The sequence below is a fragment of the Tetrao urogallus genome (genome assembly GCF_951394365.1).
Source record: "Tetrao urogallus genome assembly, chromosome: 3".
In the NCBI taxonomy this organism is placed as follows: Eukaryota; Metazoa; Chordata; class Aves; order Galliformes; family Phasianidae; genus Tetrao; species Tetrao urogallus.
Window position 1 is genome coordinate 58,730,659 of NC_136815.1, and position 24,174 is coordinate 58,754,832.

Genomic DNA, 24,174 nt, shown 5'->3' on the forward strand with positions numbered 1-24,174 from the left:
TCAGATTTGTTTTCTTGTTGCTCAGAACTACCAGAAAACTACAAACAACAAATCCCAACTGGGTGCAAAGGTGGAGGCCTGCGTGTGCTTCATTTCATGCATCAGCAAATGTTTCTGGCAGTAATTACTGAATTCCACCAGAACAGCTTACTGTTCTTTTCTGCTCACGTCTAAAACAGTTCCCCACTTGTTTTTCCTGCAGGGGGGTTCACCAGGCCCATCCTTAGCAGAAGTTATGCTGGCAAGGCGCAGACATTGTCATACTGCCCTCACTTGCTTTTACTCCACTGAAGAGTTCAAAGAGACGTGTTATCTAACCAAACACAATCCTTTTTCTTCTGTCTGTTAATGGTGCTCCTGTTCTGAAGCCATGCAGTGCTTTACTTCTTGTAGGCACTGCAGATGTTACTGCTTGATGGGGTTGCTCCCCACATTTGTTACGTACTTCAGTGAGCTGTGGAAAAGCGTGTCTGAATCCTAAGCTCCACTACATTAAGATTAAATACGTTTTTCTCACACAGCAAATTTCAGAGAGGTAATTTACCAAGCTGACTGAAAGTCTGAAACGGGTGGAGCTGTAACTGAGCATCTCATCACATCCCTCTGGCTCTGTTGTACTTCTGTGCAGTGATTTCCCATACACGGCTGCTGTGTTGTTGGAATTCTGTACCTCACTGGCTTATAACATGTTTAAACAGTTGTGTCTGGCTGTGTTGCCTGTTATTTTAGTTCAGAACTTGTTGCAGTTGGAGCAGCAGAAGAGATTCACTTCTTTTCTCCTTCCCTTTACCAGTGGGGGATGGCACTCAATATGTTTTCGTCCATTACCAAACACTTGTAATGAATATTTTACAGGTGTTACTCCATATTCATTTATGACAGGTTTGTATTGGAGAGATTCAGCATTAGTTGTTAGGCCAATTGTGAGTATGAAGTGCCAGTATCTGAGGGATTACTTTTATCTCATTTGAGACCAAAAAAGGAACTCCATTTGCTGATGCCATTGCTGGCACTCAAGGAGGAAAGACAGGTAACCTGCAGCTGTGTGTCACAGCAGAACTGTGACCAAGCGTGCCACTGCTTTCATGTTGCACCTAAGCAGCAATGGCAAAGTTGGGTTAGGAAATGGGGAGATACTTAAGGGAAGGGAAAAGGGAGATTGCTGCAAACAAGGTGGGAGGGGAACACCTTTAGAGAATGCATGGAAACCAGCAGATTTCTGTAGAGGAAATGTGCAGCTGAACCTGTAGAAGCTATGTTTGGCTTCTCTCTTCACAAATAGAAAATGGTAAAGTGCAGCAGAAATATTGCTGTTATTTTCTGAGTCTAAGGAAAAAAGAAAACACAGTTGTGACTGTATTCTTATTAATATTTATAGATTGCATCCTCCAGATATTCTGTGTATAGTTAAGCAGGTGATAGGCTGATGTTACAGAGCTGTAATTTTGATATCTGTAATACCAGATCTTTATTAACTGTGTGAAATAACGGATGCACGTTAGAATTGAATCCAGTTCCTGCTTTTTTACTTCTGAGCAAACATCTCATCCAAGTGACTTAGCACATCAGTGGGAGTTCTGTTTTCCCAGCTACTCATGTAATCCTCCATGTGAACTGACGCATGGAAAGCACTGAAGTTAAAACAGGTCACCTAAAACAAGTGCTCTTCTCTTTTGTGCTCTCCAGTTACCATCTCAGACAGGAGTTGTCTCAGCTTCTTAGTACTAAGCGGCAGCGCAAAGAAGATGAAGACAAATGGAGACAAGAGACAGCTGCCTTCCTCATTCAAGTTGCTTGGAAGAAACAGCTGAACCATAGCCCTCAGAAATCAGTTCCTCCATGTAAAAGCCTGAAATCTGTAAACAAAACCAGCTCAGCCATAAAAACCAGCAAGCAGTCCATCCTCAAGCAGATCTATGGTAATTTTGTTTTCACTATACTTTGGTTCTAAAAAGCACTGGATTAATTTGATAACAAAGTGTTCCTTATATTTTGAATTCTTGGGTACATTTTCTACTCAGTTGTTATGGATTAAAACCATTTATAACGTTTACTCTGAAATCTCAAGCATTCTGGATAATTCTATAACCATTTCAGATGGAAAGAAATACTTTGGCGATTTAAAACGGTTTCTTCTAAAGCTGTTTGAATCACCATATCGTTATTCCAGCACAGTTCTTCAGCCACCAAATCATTCCCTTGCCAGAGCTGCTCAAATGTATAAATGTGGAAAGAGAACAGAGCTGTTAAACTGGGGACAGGCGGCTGAATCGACGCACAGTGGCTGTCTGGAATGCAGCTGAACTTTATAAACATTGCTTTCAACTTTTATTATACATACATATGTATATTTATATGTGTGTATTTTAAATATTCCCATCTGAAGAATATGATCGTGTTTGATATCATTAACTTCCGTGCTTGAAGACAGCTGATCTTCATTGGGACATCAAGGTGATCTGTAGCACTGCAGCGCACTGCACTAAGTCTGAATACGCACTCAGCCTCCAGTGCATCCTGAGGAAACAATAGAGGAAGGGCATTGTTTTTAAAGCACAAGTTCCTTACACTGTGATCACCTAAGGTACACTCTGTGTACCTTAACAGGTGGCAACTCATGCTTATCATGGCTCTGTAGTTTAGATAGCTTTATTTCATTACAGCTATCTTTTTTGGCAAGCACTTAAAGTTTCTTCTTTTACACAGCAACTGCAAGACATCATCAAAGTTTGCTTAAAGTTCTGTTAAAGTTGTAACAGTTTTCTGTCATGCAAAATGTCTTATGAGTTTCCTCATCATAAATGAGAATATTTGAGGATAAAATAATGCTGTAGCCTCTTTAAATAATTTATAGCTGTCCATAGCCATATTTCTACATGAATAAACACCGAGCTGTTGGTGTTGTTTATTAAAGGGCGTTCTCAGGAAGGCAGAGTGTACCAGCCAGCCAGACCTCCCTCTAAGCTGAAACTTTCTGATGTGCAGCTGGTTTCAGGTAAGACACACTCTAACAATACTGGGAATAGAGCAAATGCCTTTAATGTTTTATATATATGTGCATGTCATTGGGTTTCTCTTAGAAAAAGAGGAAAAAAACGCCAGCTCATCAAGAGCTGGGATCGAAGATCAAGAGATGTAACTATTACCAACCTGTTGTATGTTCTTTTGCTACTTTTGGTCCGACTGAGCAATGTGCTTTTATCCTAACCCTGAATCATCTATATGAAAGCTTATTTTGATTGGACTATTACTTGGAAAGATCTTAAAATCATGGATTTCTACAGAGATAAGCTACTCACCTGTGGTTAAATCCCTTACGGATGCTCGTACTGTGATTCATTAGTGTAAATATTTACCTATAGAAGTAGTGGATTTCTATACGTACCAAGTATTTAGACCTGTTTGTGCTTTAGTCACAGACTCATAGGATGGCCTGGGTTGAAAACGACCATAATGATCATCTTGTTTCAACCCCCCTGCTATGTGCCAGTGTTGCCAACTACTAGACCAGGCTGCCCTAGTGCACGGATAAAATGGGAAAATCCAAAGTAATCTGATCTCTGCCCTTTCTTCTAAGACAGTGCAATGGTGCTCCTGTCCTGTGTGCAGAGCTCCAATCAGTTCATAGAACATTATGTGCACTAAGTTTTAGGGCTCTGAAGCAAGCCTGCATTACTCCACTGCTTAGCAGCGAGGCCGTATATTATTGCCATGTTTTTCCTGGGAAATCCTCTGTTCTCTTTGTAAATGAGTGAAATTTTGTGCATGGAAATGGTACCAGGGCAGCAGTTTTCAGACAAGGCACTGAGAGTTGCTGTGATGGGGACTGTCACGACATGCAGCCAGAGATGGTGCTACACTGCATTGTACAGAACAGCAGCCAGAAACAGAGATGTAAGAGTGTCATCAAGGTCAGTAAATTCCAGAAGTTTAATGCATGGGGCAGTAGTTTGACAGATAACTTAAAAATGAGGTTAGAATACACAATTCTCCTAGTACTCCTTCAGTAAATAACTTTTTTTGAGACTATTTCAAGTGTACGCACTTAGGGCTGGGAGCTGTGTAACATTAGTCCTTCATCACGTGAACAGCCTCTTTCTTTAGTCTTGGCTGCATCCCACGTAGTTCAGAGCTCACAGGCTGAGAGGAAAAAAAGAAATCCTTCAAAGAGACAATAGTTCAGATAAGGTGCATTGGAAAGTAAAATCAGTTTTCCCCCTGGTTTACTAAATTCTGAAATCAAAAGGAAATCCAGCAGCAGCCCTAGCCTTGAATTTGTTAGAATTGTAGGTGAATTTCTGCCTTGGTGAAAGACAGAGACTTCTTTCTTCCAGTATTTGAAATAACTGTTTTAATTAAGAGGCATGACCAGACTTGTTTGATTGCCACCTCTTCATACAGACACCAATCTAAATTTTAAAAGAGTTTTAGCAAATAAAGCAGCTCTTCATTGAACTTTCTAGGACAACGGGTCTCCCTGTCTTCTGAAATGAAAAGGCTGTCTTGTGAGGTTTGCCCATCCTTTACTTTCATAACGTGGTGATGAATAGGACAGTGATAGGAACTTTGCCCAGTTCCTTCAGAACACTACCTACTTTGATTCACCTAATAGAAGCTGGGGGAACTTTAGCCCTTCCTTAAAGACAATAACACGTTTTTCATCTGCCTGCCTTCATGCATGACAACGTTACGTTCATTGGAAAAGTTCAGAGCTGTCAGTGGCTAATGCCAGATACTCCGCTGCTGACGTAGGTGCCTGGAGCAGGTCAGCATGGACTGCTCAGTTTGATTCTTCTCCTCAGTGGAAGGTGCAGCTGGGAAGGTGAAAACTGACTATCAGCACTAGTTTTCACTTTCATCTAGCTGCTGGAAAAAGCAGGCTGTGACAAATGTCCAACGGGAGACTGACACCAAACTCACTGAACTTCTCAGCAAAAGCAACCTCAGCGCTGCAGAGTGGGGACACGTACACAGGAGGTAGCAAAAGGAAATACAGGGAGTTTAGGGGCAGGGGAGCCACGAAAGGATGACAGAGAGAAAAGAAGGAAACACAACCCCTTGCTGCTCTTCAGCCACCTCAGCCAAGAGCTTTAGTAAGTGACTGAGCCATCAGCCTGAAAGCGCTCCTTCGTTTATGAGAATGAAACTTCAGCTCCATTATTATGGGTTGTGCTGAACACACAGCCATGTTAAAGTTGTGCTGAGTGCCATGGAAACAGAACTACTTACAGGTAAGAATGAGATGTCAGGAACAAGGTGCTGTATTGCTGGTAGGTTCTTTGTTTACAAAATGCAGAATCAGCGTGGATTAAACTTTTCTCATTTGGAATAATTCCTCAAAACTGTTGTGTTCTTTTACAGTGAACAACCTGCAGTATGTTCATCTGCTGGAGAACGTGGGAAAGTCAAAGCAGTTTTCATATAACATGAGGCCGAGCACTGCTGCAAAATCCAAAACTCCAAGACTCGAAAACTAAGCAGACATTTGGGATTTAAGGAGCATTCTGGTGCAAATGTAACTTTTCATCACCTGCAAGCCATCTACAACATTTTAAACTTGAACACATTTCCAGTTTTTTATTACATGCCAAGCAGGCTGCCAGGGAGCCGGACTTGTTTGTTTTGTGTACAAATTTGTCTTTAAATTCTAATTTATTTACTGATACATGAAATCTGAACTGCATTTGGAAGCAGACAATTAAGTGCTAAGCCCAGCGCTGTGCTGCAATGGTTCACAAACATTTACATTGTTGAATCACGAATTTTGAGTATGTGCTCATTAAATGCAATTGCAAAGGAGAGTACTGGGGCTGTAACAGTAACTGCTGTTTGGTTTCACCTCAAAATTTACTAAATGCATCTCAAAATCTAAACAAGAAAGGAGGCATAACCTTTATGTTCCATTTCTGTACTAAAGAACAGGTAATTTCTCAACCTGTTTTGGGGATTTGGAAGGGAAAGGAAAAACGTTGACAAAGAAATCACTCCGTAAGTAAATTTCTTTCCACAGCACATGGAAAGTTAGCGGTGTTTTCTACCCTTTGAAATAATCCCGTTATTTATTCATTAAGAATTGTATTTTTATACACACACAGAATGAATTTCTACAGAAAGCAATATAGGGCAGGGCCTATGCTAGTAGGAAGCTTGTCTTTAGAGCAGTTGGAGCTGCTGCTGTACGGTATTTACTTTGCACCATGTCTTTAAAAACACAAATTTCTGAAATTAAAATCATGATTTTTTAAAGTGGTGGACAGATAATTTTATTCTAGTTGCTGTCACATAATTCCAGTTCTTTAGTTGGATGGAGTCCACACGAGTCTCTGCTTCCCTGCAAGCACTTAAGCCTCACGGAGGTCCCTTATCTGACCCTTCCCCGTGGTCCTTCTAGGAAACCCAACTTCCAGTGAAGCTGCAGTTTCGTGCTTGAAAAGAAAGCTACAGGAGGGATGCAGCTCTTTGTAAAATTTTTATTCTGTTTCACTTACAAAAAAATGGACAAGCTTTGTTCCAACATCTCCCGTTCAAAACTAAATAGAAGTAAATGCTTTACAATAAATGCAGTTCCACCTCTTTAATACACTGCGTTCATAGGGCTGGGTCCCTGGGGGTGAGAGGCCAGGTAGATGTTGAAGCAGTAATGGAGGTCCGTCAGCCACTGCTCTTGGACTTCGCCGCTCTTCAGGGTCTGAAAAATAAGGGGGGGAGGGGGGAATTCAGCAACAGCATTTGTGAAGCTTTGCTTTGTTCTTAGTGAAGCAGGTGCTCTGCTAAAGACACCCAATGGCCTCATTCACTGGCATGCAGTGACAATTCTTAGTCTGTATGTTTAAACACGGTACGTCTGTTAGTGCTGAAATAATAAAGTGTCATTATTTGGTATGTTAAGATTGTGTTACATTATGGAGTGTGTGAATTCTATCAGATGCAACTTCTTACTCTTAATTACAGCGGGTTGCTCACTCCACAATTCTGCCACCGACAGTCAATTACAACGCAAGTATGTGCAGTTCTACTGTAATACTCACCCAAGGAGTGCCACTGTCCACAGCCCATGGGCACTAACTCATCCTCCTCAGCATTTCTCAGTGGTTAAAAACAGAAACAAAACCACAACCCAGCCACAGCCACACATCCCCAAAGCAGGCTGAAGCCTTTCCAGCTCTGTAGGAAGCCAACGACATATTTTCCACTGGAGAACTTGCTTGATAGACTTACATCTTGTTCTCCACCCCCCCGAGGTTAAGTTTGGGATGACATTATAAAATGATTACGGCATTGTACTTATTCAAGTCTGGGGACCATACAAACTCCCTGCACCCAGAACTAGTCATAGATGTGTGCAAGACGACAGCTTCTGATCTGTTTCCCGAGAAGCAGATGTAATAATCTCAAAAGCTCTGACAAGTGCACATGTGAGTACAATGCTGGATTCTGCAGTAGCTGCACATTTTAACACTTCTACCGTTTGTCTCTCCAGAGACCTGCACACTTGAGAGAGAGAAGATATTTCCCACCAGCACATATACTGGGGCAGCTCCCCACCCAGCTGTGGCATGCTGCACCTCATCCCCTTCCTGGGCACTTTGTTTCAAAACTTAGCTTTGAAATTCAGCCCAGGGGTCCTGGACAGCATTTGGCTCTGTGACAGTCTCATTTGTGCAAAACACAACTCACATTTCACCGAGCATAGGGTTTGCAGTCACTGTTCAACATAAACACTCTTGTGGTCTCTGGCAGACAAGAACAGGTTTCCTACCATGATGTCCTTGATAATCTGCTGCACCAGGAATTCATTGGTCATCATATGGCTCCTGAGCTGACCGTGTTGCATCAGTAAGCGAAGCAGCTGAGCAACAACGGGCAGCTCCTCGCGGCAGATCCTGCTCACTTGCAGACTTTGCAGCATCAGTCTCAGCAGCCGTGGCAGGAGTGCTAATGCAGAAATGCACGATCCCCACAGCATATCCCTGGGAAGAAAAGAGAACGAAAATTGAAGTGATCAGGGCAGCTCATTTCAGACACGCTTCTGTGGCCGATGTCTTGTATTTGTACCAGGAAACGCACCCCTGTGTTGATGCCAGTTGGCACGACTGCTTTTGCAATTAGTGCTGAAGCAGAAAATTTGTAGTGGCAAGTGTTACACTCAAAAACATTCTAAGCTGATGGAAAAAATTTAAGGTCCTGCCCTGGAGCTTCAAATGTTGCTGAAGCCCTCACACGGTGTGACTTCTGCTCGAAGCAGTGGGGAAGAAGGGTTCTTCTTTCAGCTGTAATTCAAATACATCTGAACCTCTTGAATCTTTAAGGTTCAAAACAAATACAGAAAAACACAATCAGTGTTTTGTAACATGTAACATGTACATAGTAAGAGAAGGAGGAGTCTTCCTAAGCAAACTCTGATCAACCTTCCTATATGTGGAACAGTTGTAAGAAAAAAAAAAAAACATCAAAGTTTCAACTGCATTTCTGCTTTACTGGTAAATAAACTGATCCCAGGTGGCTGTGGCTGTTTGATTCCCAGAAAGTGTTGTTAAAGCTGAAACACCAAGTTAGGTACACACTTACAGAGCCAAATCCTTTGTGTGGTGCTTTTCAGCTTATCTAATGAAACCAGAGGGTAAGGCTACACATTAAGGTGCAAGTATCTGCATTTCTGGGGTCAGGGGGGTTCCGAAATCCCACAGCTGCAGTAAGTGAAAGCTTTAAGATGAAACCTTCTGTAGCTGTTGTTTTAAATTATTACAGCTAACACTGCAGATGTTCTTAAACAAAAGGACAAAATAAACTGCAGTCGGAGGGGTTTGCCCTCTGTCTTACATCTCTAAATATCTGTGCTTACCGAGAATTCATATAGTATGAAAGGCAGCATTACCTTTTCTGTACATGTTCTGCATCCTCTTTGTCCAGAGTTAGCAGGAAGTACAGGAGGCTGTAACAACAGGAGGCTAAGAACTTGTGCAGATTTTCACTCAAGATGCAAGCTTGATCCAAGAGCTTATTTATGGCACACAGAACAGATCCAGCTGTGCTATCAGGTATTACAACCAATCCAACCTGGATTAAAACAAAAACCCTCAACTTCATTGCTCCATACACAAGTTTTTGCTGTTACACAAACAATTCCAATGCCAAATGTGTCCTTTCATATGACAACAAACATTACTTTCTTTCTGTTCAAGAATAGATACTACTGCATTTAAAAACAACAAATCCTATCTTCCTTAGAAATTGACTCGCACAGCAACAGAAGGTTAAAAAGTATTTCAGCCTAAGCATTCCCTGCCTGCTAAAGAAGGCATTACCACTTCCAGTATATTTTTCAGAGAAGTGCAAAGTGAAAAGGCCTCACATTGATAGTCCTCTAGCCTACAAAACATGGGGTTTGGAAGCATCCATCATTTCTCATAGTCCCTGTGCTGCACGGGGCTTTCAGAACAGAACCTGCTTTTTGTGTATTTGATGTTGCAAGTTGGGAAAAGAGGACAAAAAATCTAGAAGCAAATTTGCAAGACTAGATGTATGTTGTCCTCTGAGCATCAGTACTGAAACAGACCATCATTAGTGCAAAAGTTCTAAGGAATTTCTCTGGCTCTTAAACCACTGCCTTTCAGATAAAAATACAAGCAGGCAGCTAACAGCAGCTATAAACAGTGAAGGAGACAAGAGTCTTAATCCCACTCCCTCTAAATAAAGACAACATTCATCCCCAATCTATTTAAAAGAAAACAAAGCTTTAAGCCTTCCTCTGGAGGACCGTACGGACACAAAAAGCAACTTTCAGACAAAACAGGTCTTTCCTTTTGAACACATATCATGGGACAGAGCATCCCTTCTGTGTCTTGAAACACTAGTAAGCCACCACTGAGGTAGAAGGAAACTCAGACTTAACTCTCCAGAAAGAAAAAGCACCGAGTACTCATCAGGACTGGTCTCTGAAATGCAATGTGCTCGACAGGGATGAGAGCACTACAGAATCACAGGATGGCCTGGGCTGGAAGAGACCTCAAAGTCCACCCATCCCCAAGCCCCTGCTGTGGGCAGGGCTGCCCCCCACCAGCTCAGCTGAATTTGAGGGTTACAGAGACAATTACAAGATTTATCACAAGCAAGCTAAGATGGAAAACAAAATATGACTTACCAGGTATTTACAGATGCCGGTCTGGAGAATGTCAAAGCACTGACTTTGGGAAGGTATAGTGGACAAGCTGTGACAGATCACCTGTTTTAATAAAGCAGTTATATTTAAGCACTTAAAAATACATACAAATAGCACAACTAGCAACCATTCACTGCACAATTCCAGATTTTGCTGACAGACCTAAATACAAAGTACCTATGAGGACATGGCAGCTTTGTCTTTAAAGGTACTGGTTCTTGGCAGTGTATCAGACTAACACTGTCAGCATAAATTACTCTGTGTTTAATGAGAGGATGACCTGCGCCACTGGTTCTGTGGTAGTGGCTTTCTTCCATTTACCTCTGTGAATGAAGTAGAAAAGCAAAAACACTCGACCCAGCTACAATGCCACAGCAAGGCTACACCCTGCCTGCCTCTGAGAGGAAGACATTCAGAAAATAGAGAGACCACAGATACCATTAACAAGCACGGAATAGAAAAACGGCCACAAAAAGGACAGGAAAGAAAAGAAAAAAAACAGGAGGTAGCAAAGATCCATTTGCTACTACTTTTCTTCTACATTGCCACTAATGTGATGGTCAAAGTTGATACAAAATGAAATAGTATAAAGAGAAATCTTGTTTTATGACCTGCCAACTTTCTGGTGCTTGTGCAGCCAGGTGTGAGCAAACTGCATGAGATGTGCAGGAGTGTGACAGCAAAAGCTTAAAAAAGAGGTGAACTGAAGGCTTGGGCCTTTCAAAGTCTAGAACAACAGCAATGGTTTCAGTTCACAAGAGCTCCTGGCAAACCCAGGGTCTACTGCCTTATTTATTTTCTTCTTCCTACTGTAATTAAAAAAACAATATCATCGTTATGTAGGCGAGAGTGGCCATGTTGGGGATGGAAATTAAAAAATAAAATCAACAAGTAGAACAAGACCACATGAAATACAGTGCAACCCTGTGAAAGATAAAGAGAGATGTTCCAGAAGCTCAAGTAACTTGTCCTGCTGCAGTCCTCGGCAGATCACATTCTCTGTTCCTCTCTTCCTTCCCAACTACTCCATTTGTGATTCATTCAAAGCATTACAAAGTAACGCCTTTTACAAATCTACTGTATCTACTCTTTCAAAGGGTAAGGTCTTAGCTACTGCAAGGACCTAAAAACATTTGCATTTCTGCAGTGTCAAGGAACGAAGACAGGAAGTTACGAAACAGAGGATTGTCAAGGGCAAACTGATGCCAGCATGACCTCATATTTGAACGAGCAGCACTTGCACAAAAGGTAAAATGGCACTGATGAAATGTGTTGGCTGACAGCTCAAGGTTGAGAACACCGAGATAGGAAGATGGGACTAACCTATAAGATTGCATGAGTCTCCTGATTAACAGAGAAAAAATATGTCAGTGAAACATAAGGGAAAAGTCACGCTCCTGGAGACTTCAAAACTGTATGCAATGCGGACCTGTAACAACTGGAAACAAGGAGAAAGATCCATGCATAGCCAATCACAGAGTGATTGAGATACAACCACAGAACAAGCAAATACGGCATCAGGATGCAAAAATGAGAATGACCACAGCAGAGGGGGTCAGTGCTGCTGAACAGAAGTACAGTACTACTCTGTAAGACCGCACACGCACCATTCCTGAAATACCACGCAACACAGGAGGCACCCCTCTTCAAGAAAGGTAAACTTAAATTGAACGGGCACAGAAAAACTGCAGAGAATGGAGATTCTATCTTACAAATCTAGATGGAAAGGACTTCACCTGCTCAGGCTGGCAAAGCTACAGCTAAGCAGGTATGCCAGTGCTCCTTAAAACACAACAGAGGTGAGAACTGATGTGGGAGCACAAACGTATCCAAACAGCAGCGCCAATGACAATGATCCTGTCCAACAGGCAGTAAGGTGGGTTGAAAATTAGGAAGGATTGTGAAAGACTTACAGGAGGGAGCACAGGAGACTTTTGCTGCTCGTAAGAGAGCTCAGCGAGTTTACAGAAGTGCATGATACGCTCCTGGCCACACAACACTAGACATAACTGTGGAGATCCCTTGTAATTCAATACTTGACCACATAAAGTCAACAAATTAATGACAAAGAGGGCAGATCCACCAAACCTATCCACCAAAGTGGATTTATTATTAATAAATTTTAGTATTCTAATTAAATTATTACGTTATTAATAATAAACTACTGAAAATTCATCCTTATGCCCTTGGAAAAGCTCCAGCAACACACAAAGACTCTCCCTTAGATGACAAGTTACAGAAGAACTTCAAAAGAAGTACAATTTACTGAGACTCGAGATTTCTTCAGAACCGAAGAAGGAAATTGGCCATTGCAGCACTGAGCAGCAGCATGTCTACTTGTAAGGGTTGTGGTGAAGTGCACAATGTCTGGCAAGTTTACTTTACAACTTTTTGAATCCTCCTGACCCTCAAAATAGCAGTAACACTCCCTAGAGCCAGCTCTATTTTCATATGATTAAGCAGGAGTGGTAATCCTTTTCAATTCTATAAATTAAATCCTGCTTGAAATGGCTTTCATGACAAACGTCTGTTACAAAAAGTGAAAGTGAAACGCTGTTAGACATGGAAATGAAAAGCAAAGAAAACTTAATTATCACATGAAAATTAGTATTTTTCCTGACAATTTATTTTCCTTAGGCAAGGGTTTGCATGACGTTTAATTTCCATAATAAAATGTCACAGCTGATTCATTATTTTACATTTGATTAGCATTTATCACATTTTTGGCGCATTCACAGATGAGTTTTGGACTAAAGCCAGAGCAATTTTGTTTCAGAGTATCACCAAAGCGAATGGACAGAGGAGCATTTTTTGACCATAGAAGTCTTTACGCCTTTTTAAGATGGGTATCTAATGACAGGTTTGCTTTCATTCTTCGGGTTTGGTTCTTCATTTTGTTTGAATGTCCCATTTTGTGTAAATTAAGCCAAAAAAAGCCCAAACCATCCAGTTTAATATCGCTCATCTGTAAGACACTCTTAACTCCAAACGGTGGAGTTAGGAGGAATCCCCAAACTCAAAGTGAGCCCTCGTGGCAGAAGGACAAGTGACGAGCCGAGAGCCACGTCCCGTTCGTATGTTTCACTGCTCCCGCTCCCTACATCGCTCCATTTCCATAATGTGAGAGATTCTGTGCCGAAAAAGCCTCAAGGGAAACATTTTATCAGTAACTGTCCAGTGAAAAAAGAAATGTGTTATTACTTCCAGCTTAATCACGCTGCCAAGTTTTCTCTTTTTCACAGAAAAATCCAAGCTTTCTGCTGAAGACATGCATGCAGAGAGGAACCCAGCAGGCAGAAGGAATAACCCCTGTGTGCAGTCAGACCCACAGACAGCCCAGGCCCCAGAGGATTGTATTCTAAAGGAAAGTTGGCAAACACCAGGCCTTATATATCCCAATGTGAACTTTAAACTAGACTTTCCCATTCCTGCTGACATCTACCTTGGAACACCGGTCACCGAAATGTAACAAGCTGTTCTGCAGCCAATTCCCCAGCCCTGGAGAAATGGTTGTTTCAGGCAGGACCCTGCTCAGTGTAACACGTTACTGCAGAGCGTAGAAAATTAGAAGTTTTCAGGTGATGGGGCAGGCAATGAAGCTTGGCCTCTGAGGCCAGGCCCGCTTCCCCGAAGCGCCCTGCCGTATCAGACATGTACTCCCCTGACAGGGCCTGCTTCTCTTTCTGAGATAAATTGATTTGACAGGGCAATATTAACAGTGCCCTGAGTTGTTGAGAAAGCCGCGTACAACCAGAGATCTTTGTTCACCTGCCTGGGCTAAGCTCATGGGGGCGGATGTGAAAGGTATTCCCGATTCAGTGACTCCAGAAAAAAGGAAAGAAGCAGCTCAGAAAACCCACACCATCACAATGAAAACATAACACAGCCTAGGTTAAAAAAAAAAAAAAAAAAAAAAAGAAGGAAAAAGAAGAAGGAAAAAATGCAGTCTGCAGGAAAGCATTACATAGCTGGGCAATGAGGAAAAACACCGTGTTTCTAACTCTGTACTAACAGAGCAGGAAGACAAAGAAATACATTAGAAAACAATTCAAAATTATATATTATTCTACACACTGATACTGTACATATTTCCAATGATATAGAAGAAATATGAAACACAGTCAGCATCCAGTTACTGGCTCAGAAACACAAACTGCAGCACACAATCTTAGAGACTGCATCTGTTGAATGGCACCAGTTGCCCACGTATGGGCTCTGCCTTATGTAAACCTGTTCCTCAAAGTCAGCTGAAGTCAAGCTGCCTTTATTTACCATGGAACACAAATGTGCAGCTGCCAATCACTGCTACTCACTTGCTGTGCAGCAGCCTGATCACAGGCCCCAACCTAATCTGTACCAGGAGGCAGAGAACTACTGGCTACAGACAGTCCTGTCTTGCTAAAAAACTGACATTTCAGATTTAGTGACAGAACAGCGCTCCATAGCTAACGTGATCTAGAATCTGATTTAGTGGAGGGCTGTTAATAGTTAGAGTAGTATGGCTGGGTAGTGGCTAGAATTGATAATCTTTAAGGTCTTTTCCAACCCGAGTAAATCTATGATTCTAAGTCACAACTGAAAAGCAAGAAAAGCCCAACTCGCCTCGCTGCCCACTACTCCACACGAGAGGCTGGAAACCATGCACTTCGGAAGCGAGCCCTTGTTCCTCACAAAGCCTGCGACTTGGCTCAGCCTGCCACAGCACGTCAGTGCAGATATGGCCTTCACACCTACCTCATTTATAAAACTTTCCCAACTTTTTTTCTATGTCCCATTACATCCATCCCAAGAGCTCTGAGCTGCAGCCTTCTTTTAATAGCTGATGTCTGCTCTTAACCCTTTTAAACGTCTTGCTGATTATTTCATCCCTTCCAGTCAGCTCTGTGCCCAGTATGATTCCGGAACGCAGACTTCAAGCAGAACTTCAGAATGGCGCTTTGCTTTTTCCTCCCCCCGCATTCAAATGACACAAACACCAAATATTATAACAACAGAAATTATCACATATACATTGTTACCTTGTTAATCTGCTCATTTCTGTCGGCTCTTTCTCATTTGATCCTGACAGAGCAATTCAATTACAGGAGAGTGAACAACATTACCGACAAACACTATAGGCGCCGTTAAAATGAACCGAGTCTGAAGCCTCTCCCTTTAGGCTGCAGCAATCTATTCCGGAGCTCCATCTATTATAGCTGCAGGGGTATGATTTTAAATAATTGGCTTTAATAAGGCGCAAGTCATTTTAAGTAGAAGTTGCTCCAGAAAATGAAGCAAGGCTTCCACATTTACATTTCATCTCTTTCAGACAAAACCTGAAGATTAACCTTTACAGTTACACAAAACGGCGTTTAGAGGGACACTTTTCTGAAGCATTGCTCCTCGAGTGAAAAATCACAATTACCCAAAAGCATCCACAAAAAAAGTGCTTTGGGTTGCCAGTATTACCAATTGCTGTACTCTAGACAAAACAGTTACAAACAGCAACCGCCTCCAAAGGATTTTGCTAGAAACCACTTAAAAGCATTAACCCCTATCAGAAGTGTCTGTGTTTGGACTTTTCACCCGAGACCCTCACACAGGACACCCACTGAGGCTGCACATGTGGACTGCCCAGCTGGCTGCTGCCAAGCAGATGCATGAACCTGCCTATAAACTACCTTGTGCTTAGCGAGACCCTCTCCACTTCCAGGTACTTATTTTCATAACACTTCCAGGAAACTTCTATTAGCAGCTTACTCTTTTCAAGAGAAAACTCTCAACCTATAAAAGAGGCCTGAATGCTTCCTGCTCTGCAGCTAATGATCTGCTTCTTTCACTTACTAGGTATTAAAAAAAACAAAACCTACAAATATTTTGCTTCATAATTCAGCATCATCATACACTTGCACATCCAGCAAATAAAAGCACGCACACACCATTCAGTATTCAGAAAGCCCTGCCTCCCTACTAAATTCCACCAAAAGCCACATCAGAAGTGTGACTAACGTGGAGTTTATTATTAGTTACTACAGCTTCAACAAAAAACATTTCTGTAAGAACTACAAATTTTTAATTCTCAAATTGAGTCACTGTATGGAGGACTGGAGTTCAGGTATCTCACTCAGTAGATCACAATGTAAATCAGCTTTCCCTCCTACTGAAAATTTACTGCATACCACGGTACGCACATGGCCACAATACAGGGAACGATACCTCGTGCCTCAGCAACTCTCCAGCTGTGCAAGGAAACCACTACAAAGAGGCATTACAAGGAGGAACTATATTACGAAGAGGTATGGAAAGACACAGAGGCCCTGGAGCACGTAAAGAGAAGAGCGACATCTAAAGAGGGAGCCAGTATTGTTCAATCTGGAGAAGAGGAGGCAGATGGAGACCCTTATCAATCTTTACAACTTGAAAAGAGGTGGTAAAGAGGTGGGGGTCAGCCTATTCTCTTCAGTAACAGAAGGATACGGAATGGCCTCCAGTCACACCAGGGGAGGTTCAGGTTGGATTTTAGGGAGAATTTCTTCTCCAAAAGAGCAGTGAGGCTGCCCAGGGAGGTGGGGGAATCATCACCCCTGGAGGTGTTCAGGAGCTGTGTGGATGTGGCACTGAGCGACGTGGTCAGTGGACATGGTGGGGAGTGGGCTGACTGCTTGGTATTAGTGGTCTTTTCCAACCTTAATGATTCTATGATTTCTTTTGTTTTCTGACCAAAAAAAAATTTGAAGGTTTTTGATCGCTGAATGTTTTTTTCCCGGCAAGAGAAAATGTTTCCCACTGAATGCAAAAATATGGATGGAAAGTTGGCCAAGTTTATAGTTCGTTTAAAGAGATTTAGTGCCTTCATCATCCTGACTGCAAGTACATTTCTAAGCGGACAAGAAATCATCTGATTATAAAGTAATTGAGATCTGAAAGTACTCAGCTTTCACAAAATCACAGAATGGCCCGGGTTGAAAGGGACCTTAGGGATCATGAATCTTCAAACCCCTCTGCCACAGGCAGGGCCACCAACCTCCACATTTAAGGCTAGACCAGGCTGCCCAGGGCCCATCCAATCTTGCCTTGAACATTCTAGGGATGGGGCATCCACAACCTCTCCGAGCAGCCTGTTCCAGCACCTCACCACTCTCTCTGGAAAGAACTTCCCCCTGATATCCAACCTAAATCTTCCCTCCTTCAACTTAAAACCATTTCCCCTTGTCCTGCAGTTATCTACCCTTTCAAAAGTTGATTCCCCTCCTCTTTGAAGGCTCCCTTTAGGTACTGAAAGGCTGCAATGAGGTCACCCCTCAGCCTTCTTTTCTCCAGGCTGAACAAGCCCAGGTCCCTCAGCCAATCTTCATAGGGGAGGTGCTCCAGTCCTCTGATCATCTTTGTGGCTCTCCTCTGGACACTCTCCAACAGCTCCCTGTCTTTTTTGTACTGGGGGCTCCAGACCTGGACACAGTACTGCAGATGGGGCCTCACAAGAACGCAGTAGAGAGGGACAACCACCTCCCTGTCCCTGCTGGCCACCCCTCTTCTGATGGAGCCCAGGATACCATTTGCTTTCCAAGCTGCAAGAGCACACTGCTGGCTCATGTTAAGCTTTTCATCCACCAGGACCCCCAGGTCCTTCTCTGCAGGCCTGCTCTCAAGAACCCCTCCTTCCAGTCTGTATGGATGCCTGGGATTCCTCCGGCCCAAGTGCAAAACCTTGCACTTTGCTGTGTTGAACCTCATTAAGTTCACCTGGGCCCACCTTTGAAGTCCGCTGAGGTCCCTCTGAATGGCATCCCTTCCTTCCACTGTGTCAATTGCACCACTCAGCTTGGTGTCCTCAGCAAACTCACTGTGGACGCACTTGATTCCATCGTTGATGTCATTGATACAGATGTTAAAGAGCACTGGTCCCAAGACAGACCACCAGGGGACGCCGCTCGTTACCGGCCTCCAACTTTATAACAACAGCACTATCATCTTTAACTATATACACTTTGAACAAAGTGCTCTCCAAACCTACCTCCCTCAACCCCAGGAAGAAAGAACCCATCCATTCCTCAGATCCAGATCTAATGCACTTAAAGACTTCATACCACACTGTCTCTCAAGGGATCTTAAAAGAAGTCCTCAAAATGGCAGTTTTCATTTCCCCAAAGACTTCATCTCTGCTTTCTGGATGGTTCTGCCACTGTTAGTTTTATTTCCTTTTCAGAAAAAAGCAATTTGTTCAACACCTGGTGGAAATTATTTTCTCTATAAAGCATTCCAGGGCAACATCTGGCAAATCCTGAGGAACTGAGAGTTTGTTCTTTATTTTTTTTTCCCTGAGACAGCATTTGTTTGTTTTTTTTTTAAATAATCCAGCCTCCAAATTATAAAGTTCTTCTCGAATACAGACCTCAGAGTATTTTCTTAACAAACTGAACACAAAATAGAACACAGATCAACATATCTGAAGCAGGAGAACAGTACTGAACAGGTCACTAATAAAGAGATTAGAAAGTATTGGCTTCCTTGGCTCCTGGGGTACATCACAGTGATTTGGTTCCACCCAGACTTTGTGCCTCTGATCACAACTCTAGACCTGGCCAGTCAGGCAGTTTTCTCACTGTCAACTTAACTAAGCCATTCTTTGTCAGTTGACAGACAAGGATATTCTGAGAGACAGCATGAAAAACCTCACATAATCCAGGACAAAAAAATATGTATTAGTTTCCCCTTCTGCAACAAGAAGATTGGCTTGGTGGACAAGGCTATCAGGCTGGTTGAGCACAATCTGTTTTCCATAAATCTGTGTCGACTGTTCCCTATCATAACTTTCTCTCCACAATGATAAATACACTATGGAGGAAAATCCTCCAACCTTCTTATCAAGCTCAGGGTGTGGTAATTGGCAATCCAGAATATCCTCTTGGTTAAGAATCTACAAAAACACCATGGATCTGGAAGGTCACATTGCCTTTCATACAGGGACTTTTGTTCCTATTTTCTCTCATTACTTAGTCCCAGAAAAGACTTTATGCTAACACATGAATGCATCAGTACTGCAGTGTTCCGCATAGTGTCCAAATCCTTTTCCACAACTAATCAGGGATATCCAGCTGTTTGTTTAGTAGCTGCTATTCGCTTTGGAGAACCTGACGAAAACAAGTTTCTATACGTAACAACTCTTTTTGTTGGCACCAAAGCAACAAGTAGATTGTGGTAAGAGAAGTAGATCAAACTTGAAAGCAGGAAACAGGGATGCAAACAAGTTTTCTATAATCCACCCATTTCACTGTCTCCAGGTTAACATATTCCTATAATTTGGTTCTCTCAGCCAATTTTGATACGTTTGTGAAGAATCAAAAAAGAGGATGGAAAGAGAACACAAAGGGTAGCATTCTCAAAAGCTGATAAAATATATATAACATGCTAAGAAAGACTGGAAAGTGACTCCTCTGGTGAGTTCACAGAGGGACAATCCTGTGTTCTGTACAGAGCAGGAAGATAAAATGTTCTAGTGTTTCAATACTGGAGAAGGGTTTTTTTCTGCTGAGAGGACGTGTCATTCGCAGCGAAAAAAGAGACAGCATAGAAAATAACAAGGAAAGTCCAGCTGTTCTGGCAAGCCAAATAACTGCAGGCAGGACCTGTGAGGTTTTGTATCAGTCATGGTACGAAATAAGATTGCCCAAAATACTTTTCTATGGAAAGCAGCACACATGCAATATACGCCTAGGACTGTCATTACGTTTAGTAGATCGTCGCTTAAACACCACAAAGTAGAAGTCGAAAAAACCACTGCATTACTTTCTTGAACCAAAAATGACTGCAATGAAAAACCAAAATACGTCATACAGCTAAAACTTTGTTACTTCTGTATTCGTCACAGGTTTCATAAATACTGTAAAAATGACATGATTTAAAATATGATTTCACACCTTAAAGTGGCTTCCGTGGCCTAAACAGTAAAAAAGAGTTGAGCCACAATGAAGATTAATAGTTACTAGTTCTGAATAAAGTCTGGTGGCTCAGATCACTTTAGAACCAATAACAAAATTAAGCTTTTAGTTCTCAATACTCAGGATCTTACAAACAGGTACCAATCTCACAGTGAAGTTTATAGTCCAGTGAACTCTGATTAAATAAAGAAGTTACTCGAAGCCACCGACACCAACTTAATTTTACTTACAAGTAAAAATGTAATGCAAGTATTTTTTTAATTAAGAATGAAATTTCACAAAGGAAACTCTCCATAATTAATATTTTTACAAGTTTTTTTCCTGAAAGCCAAACTGTATTGCTGATCTTAAACATCTCAGTGTCTGAGAATTTTCTACCAAGGCTTCCATGCATTTTTCTATGACCAGTGTTTTGAACACCACACCTGAGTGTTCACCTTTTAAAACAGCTTCCTCCAAATTATTATCTGCTGGCTGTAAGGAAAAATTAGCAGATAGACTGCTGTAACATTCTGCATTCTTTTTCAACTTGTGACAAGATTTTAGACACCTGCAGAAAAGAGATAGAGAGCATTTGGAGACTGAATGCTGTCATTTAGAATTAGTGTTGATGTATTACCTCTGTCACAGCCCAGTGGTGTAAAAACTGGTCCAGATCTGTTAGGTAAAGACGGACAGGTGAAAGCTGTGTCTGGCTAATGTGTGGTTTTCCTCTAATGCCCTGGAGACTAGTCAACTCCTCTCTTGAAAACCCTAGAGAAAAATAAGCAGTACAACAGTGTCACGAGACAAGCCAAGCACTTTTCTACTTTAACAGCATCATTCACAAGATCTTGCTCGGTATTTTAAATTAAGTGTATCAAAATCTGCTCTCTGATTTCCAAAAGAGAACAGCAAATCGAAAGAATACCAATTTAAACCATAACGTGGTATGCAAGACCATACAAAGGCCACATTATATTTTCAACACACGTATCTTTAAAAAATGAAAAAGCAGACACAATGCATGACAATTCACGGGGTGTTCACAAAATAATGCAGGGACTTTCAAACAGCCCCAGGGGCTTAAAAAAAATTAATTTGCCTAATCATTTCTAGCCAGGTATTAAATGCCTTAATAAAGCAGAACTGCTGATTCAAAACAGTCAGTTTGTTCTTATTTTCATTTTCTGCACCATCAATACCACTGCCATCAGTTTTTCATGAAAAAGCTAATTTAGAATGCAAAGTAATTGAGAGCTAGAAATTATTGTCTTTACCACAGGGAAAGTTACTGGAAAATATTTCTCAGTAACATCATGCCATTTTAACCACTGCACCTTCCCAAAGTAAGTTGTAACAATAATTCTGTTCTGTGGGGATATCTGAGTGCAAATCTAGCAGAGAGGTGATTCTGTGCACATGACAGCTCTGGGCAGTTCCCTTCAACATTTATTCAACACTTTATTCTGATGGTATTTTTTTAATGGTGCAATCATGTCCATAGGTAATCCAAAAGGCACTTTATGTCCGTATTGTTATGAGCCAATTGGAGACATTCTTTTCATCAGATGAGTCTAAAAAAAAATAAAATTCTTTCAAGCTATGCACTGGATTTAGATTTTCCTCATACTTCTTAAAAATATTTGCAAGACATTAAGAAAAACTAAGTAAATATTCACCAAAATGGAAAATCAAAGCATATAAACAGGGTGTCAGAAATCGGATCAAGAGAAAAAAGGATATATCACAACAAAATAAGCAACAAGATCAGAATCTCTTTCAGGAAGTAACTACTTCACCGTTTATTCCAAGTTATACCCAGCAACCGACTACCAAAACAAATTTCATTTTGTTAATTCTAAATTATGACATTCACATGAATTACCTATAAGGGTTGAAAACAAGAAGCTGAAATAGTCCACATCATTCACTGCATTATCCTGCACTTGGCACTTCCAGCCCGCAAAGGACGATCTACACAAAACCAACAGTAGATAGTTTATTAAAAAAACATGTCATTAAGAATTCACAACCTAATGGCATAATGCAATCAATTAGCATGGCTAAATTATTAATGTCAGCACTCCTGTTTCTAACCGCTGTTGTCAGAGTAGCATTTTGAACAGCTTCAAAAACAGAATTTGGTCTGTTCCAGACAAATAACACTGAATTTTGTGCCCCTACGTGGGTCTAGTTGTCATGCAGACTGAATTACTGAGGTAGCAAACTTTCCTAAACCTGCTATAACCTTTCCTACAGCGACAACAGCCAACACACACTAAATTAATTTGATTTCCCTTACTCGTATTTTTCATTACGTTCACTGATTTTGATAAAGCCCTTTGTACCAACAATAGATACCATTTCAAAGCAGCTTCACTGTCCACTCTAGAGTAGCTGAAGCTATTAAATAAAGAATTGAAGACCTGCTTCACAATTTAAAGCACATAAAGGAGCAATATGCTAAGACACAGCAAACCTATTATCACAGCTGCTTGACCTCTCCCTTTTCAGGGGCAATCTGTAAGACCATCACTTTTGTTTCTCAAATTAAAAACCATACATACTTGTGGAAACAAGTAATGTCGAGTGCTAGGGCTCTGTTTGCCCTGCTTTCGTTCTTCTCTACACACCTCACTCACAGTCAGTGCTATGGGCAATGTGCTGGGCTATGCAGATCTTTTGTCCAAAGCAGCATCACTGCCCTTCTTTGCTCCTCACATTAGCTTACCCACAAGCAAGATTCTGAAGCTTATGGCTAAGTCTCTGGAAATCCTTCACATGTTTGACCAGTGTTGGTTTGCTACTCATACCTAACTATTTTCAGGCGCACAGAAACAGAACAAGCCTTTCAAGCATCCCAGCAGGATACCATGCTAAGTGTCACTGGCGTCTACATACGAGGAAGCAGAGAGAAGCACTGTTATTCTGCTCGAGGATCACAAAAAACCTGCAGAAAGAGACTACTGAGTGCTTTTAAGACTTATCTGAAAGCAGAGCTGCATTGACGCATGCACATACAAAACCAGAATCCTGGAACTCAGTTACAATCTACTTTTATAAAATGCCAAAGCTATCACATACCTAAAAAACATAAACTAGCATTCAATTAAGAAAGTGACAGAGGAAGCTGCCTATAATCTTCAGCTTCGCCTTTGTGCACACGCCTTGGAGTACAATGTTGTTACATGTCATTGTCTCTAAAAAAAAAACCCATCTCATTAACTCATAGATGAATGGATTAACCAAGAATATGTAACAAAAGATCCTACAGTCTGACTTGCTCCTGCCTTAGTAACTATAATGTGCAACAGGCATGAGATGGAAAGTAAGAACAGAGCAGCTTACAAGTTCAGGTGAGCAAAGAGGTTTTAGGCATACTGTTTTGCATCCTTATCTGTACTGCAGAAGTTCCATGAGATGCTGGATAAATCACAAACTTCGTAAAACTGGAGGCCAGTAACTCAGCAGTAATATTTCCAATCAGGTCTCATCTTCAGTTTCAATACTAATATTTTTTTTTCAGAACAGAAAAACCTTATTCATAGTGGAGGTTTCTCTTATGCTATTTTTCCTACTGTCAGCACTGCAACAGTTCAAAAATGAGTATAAGACTGAAAGAACAGCAACAGCTGTGGAGTAATGCAGCTTCAAGCATCTTCAACAGCAGCACACAGGCCTGACCTACCTCTAGTGCTCCACTTGCTCATATAGTGAAAATGAAGACAGACCCCTGCTTTGAAGACAGAAAACACTAAGTACTCTGAAAAAAAACAGCTCTTAAGTGTTTCATTTAATTCCTCCATCTAGCAGGTACTTCCGTGTTTCACATTTTCCTTGCCTCAGTTCCTCGTTTGTGTGGGCAGGCAGCATCTTTCCCCAGCATCTCCTACAGCTGTGAAAAACACAGCACAGAATCCCACAAAAGGGGAAATCACTTGGTTTTCCAAGTGGGATACAGACATAATACAGTAAATAAAACAAGGGGTCTTCTCCCACAGGAAGAAGTATAACTTTATATAAACACTCTTCCAGGGACTGTGGTGCATTTAACACATAATGCAGCATGGAAAAAAATAACACAAGGTCATTAAATCAAGGACTGGATCAGCATCT

General features: G+C 41.5%; 2 protein-coding genes across 2 annotated transcripts in view; one reads left to right on the forward strand and one right to left on the reverse strand.

Moving 5' to 3' along the window:
* INVS (inversin) overlaps positions 1-5,477 on the forward strand; it is a gene marked incomplete at both ends in the record, with an annotated part of 77,935 nt that extends 72,458 nt beyond the window's left edge. The window contains 3 exons of the mRNA XM_079533891.1: positions 1,687-1,919; positions 2,915-2,995; positions 5,362-5,477. Of these exons, the coding sequence (XP_079390017.1) occupies positions 1,687-1,919; positions 2,915-2,995; positions 5,362-5,477 (430 nt within the window). The remainder of the gene's footprint in view (positions 1-1,686; positions 1,920-2,914; positions 2,996-5,361) is intronic.
* A 1,097-nt stretch (positions 5,478-6,574) lies between these two features.
* Positions 6,575-24,174, reverse strand: part of TEX10 (testis expressed 10) — a gene marked incomplete at its 3' end in the record, with an annotated part of 47,597 nt that continues 29,997 nt past the window's right edge. Inside the window, exons 9-14 of the mRNA XM_079533817.1 lie at positions 21,944-22,032; positions 20,696-20,829; positions 10,142-10,222; positions 8,876-9,057; positions 7,760-7,970; positions 6,575-6,688 (exon numbers count right to left, since the gene is read on the reverse strand). Of these exons, the coding sequence (XP_079389943.1) occupies positions 6,575-6,688; positions 7,760-7,970; positions 8,876-9,057; positions 10,142-10,222; positions 20,696-20,829; positions 21,944-22,032 (811 nt within the window). The remainder of the gene's footprint in view (positions 6,689-7,759; positions 7,971-8,875; positions 9,058-10,141; positions 10,223-20,695; positions 20,830-21,943; positions 22,033-24,174) is intronic.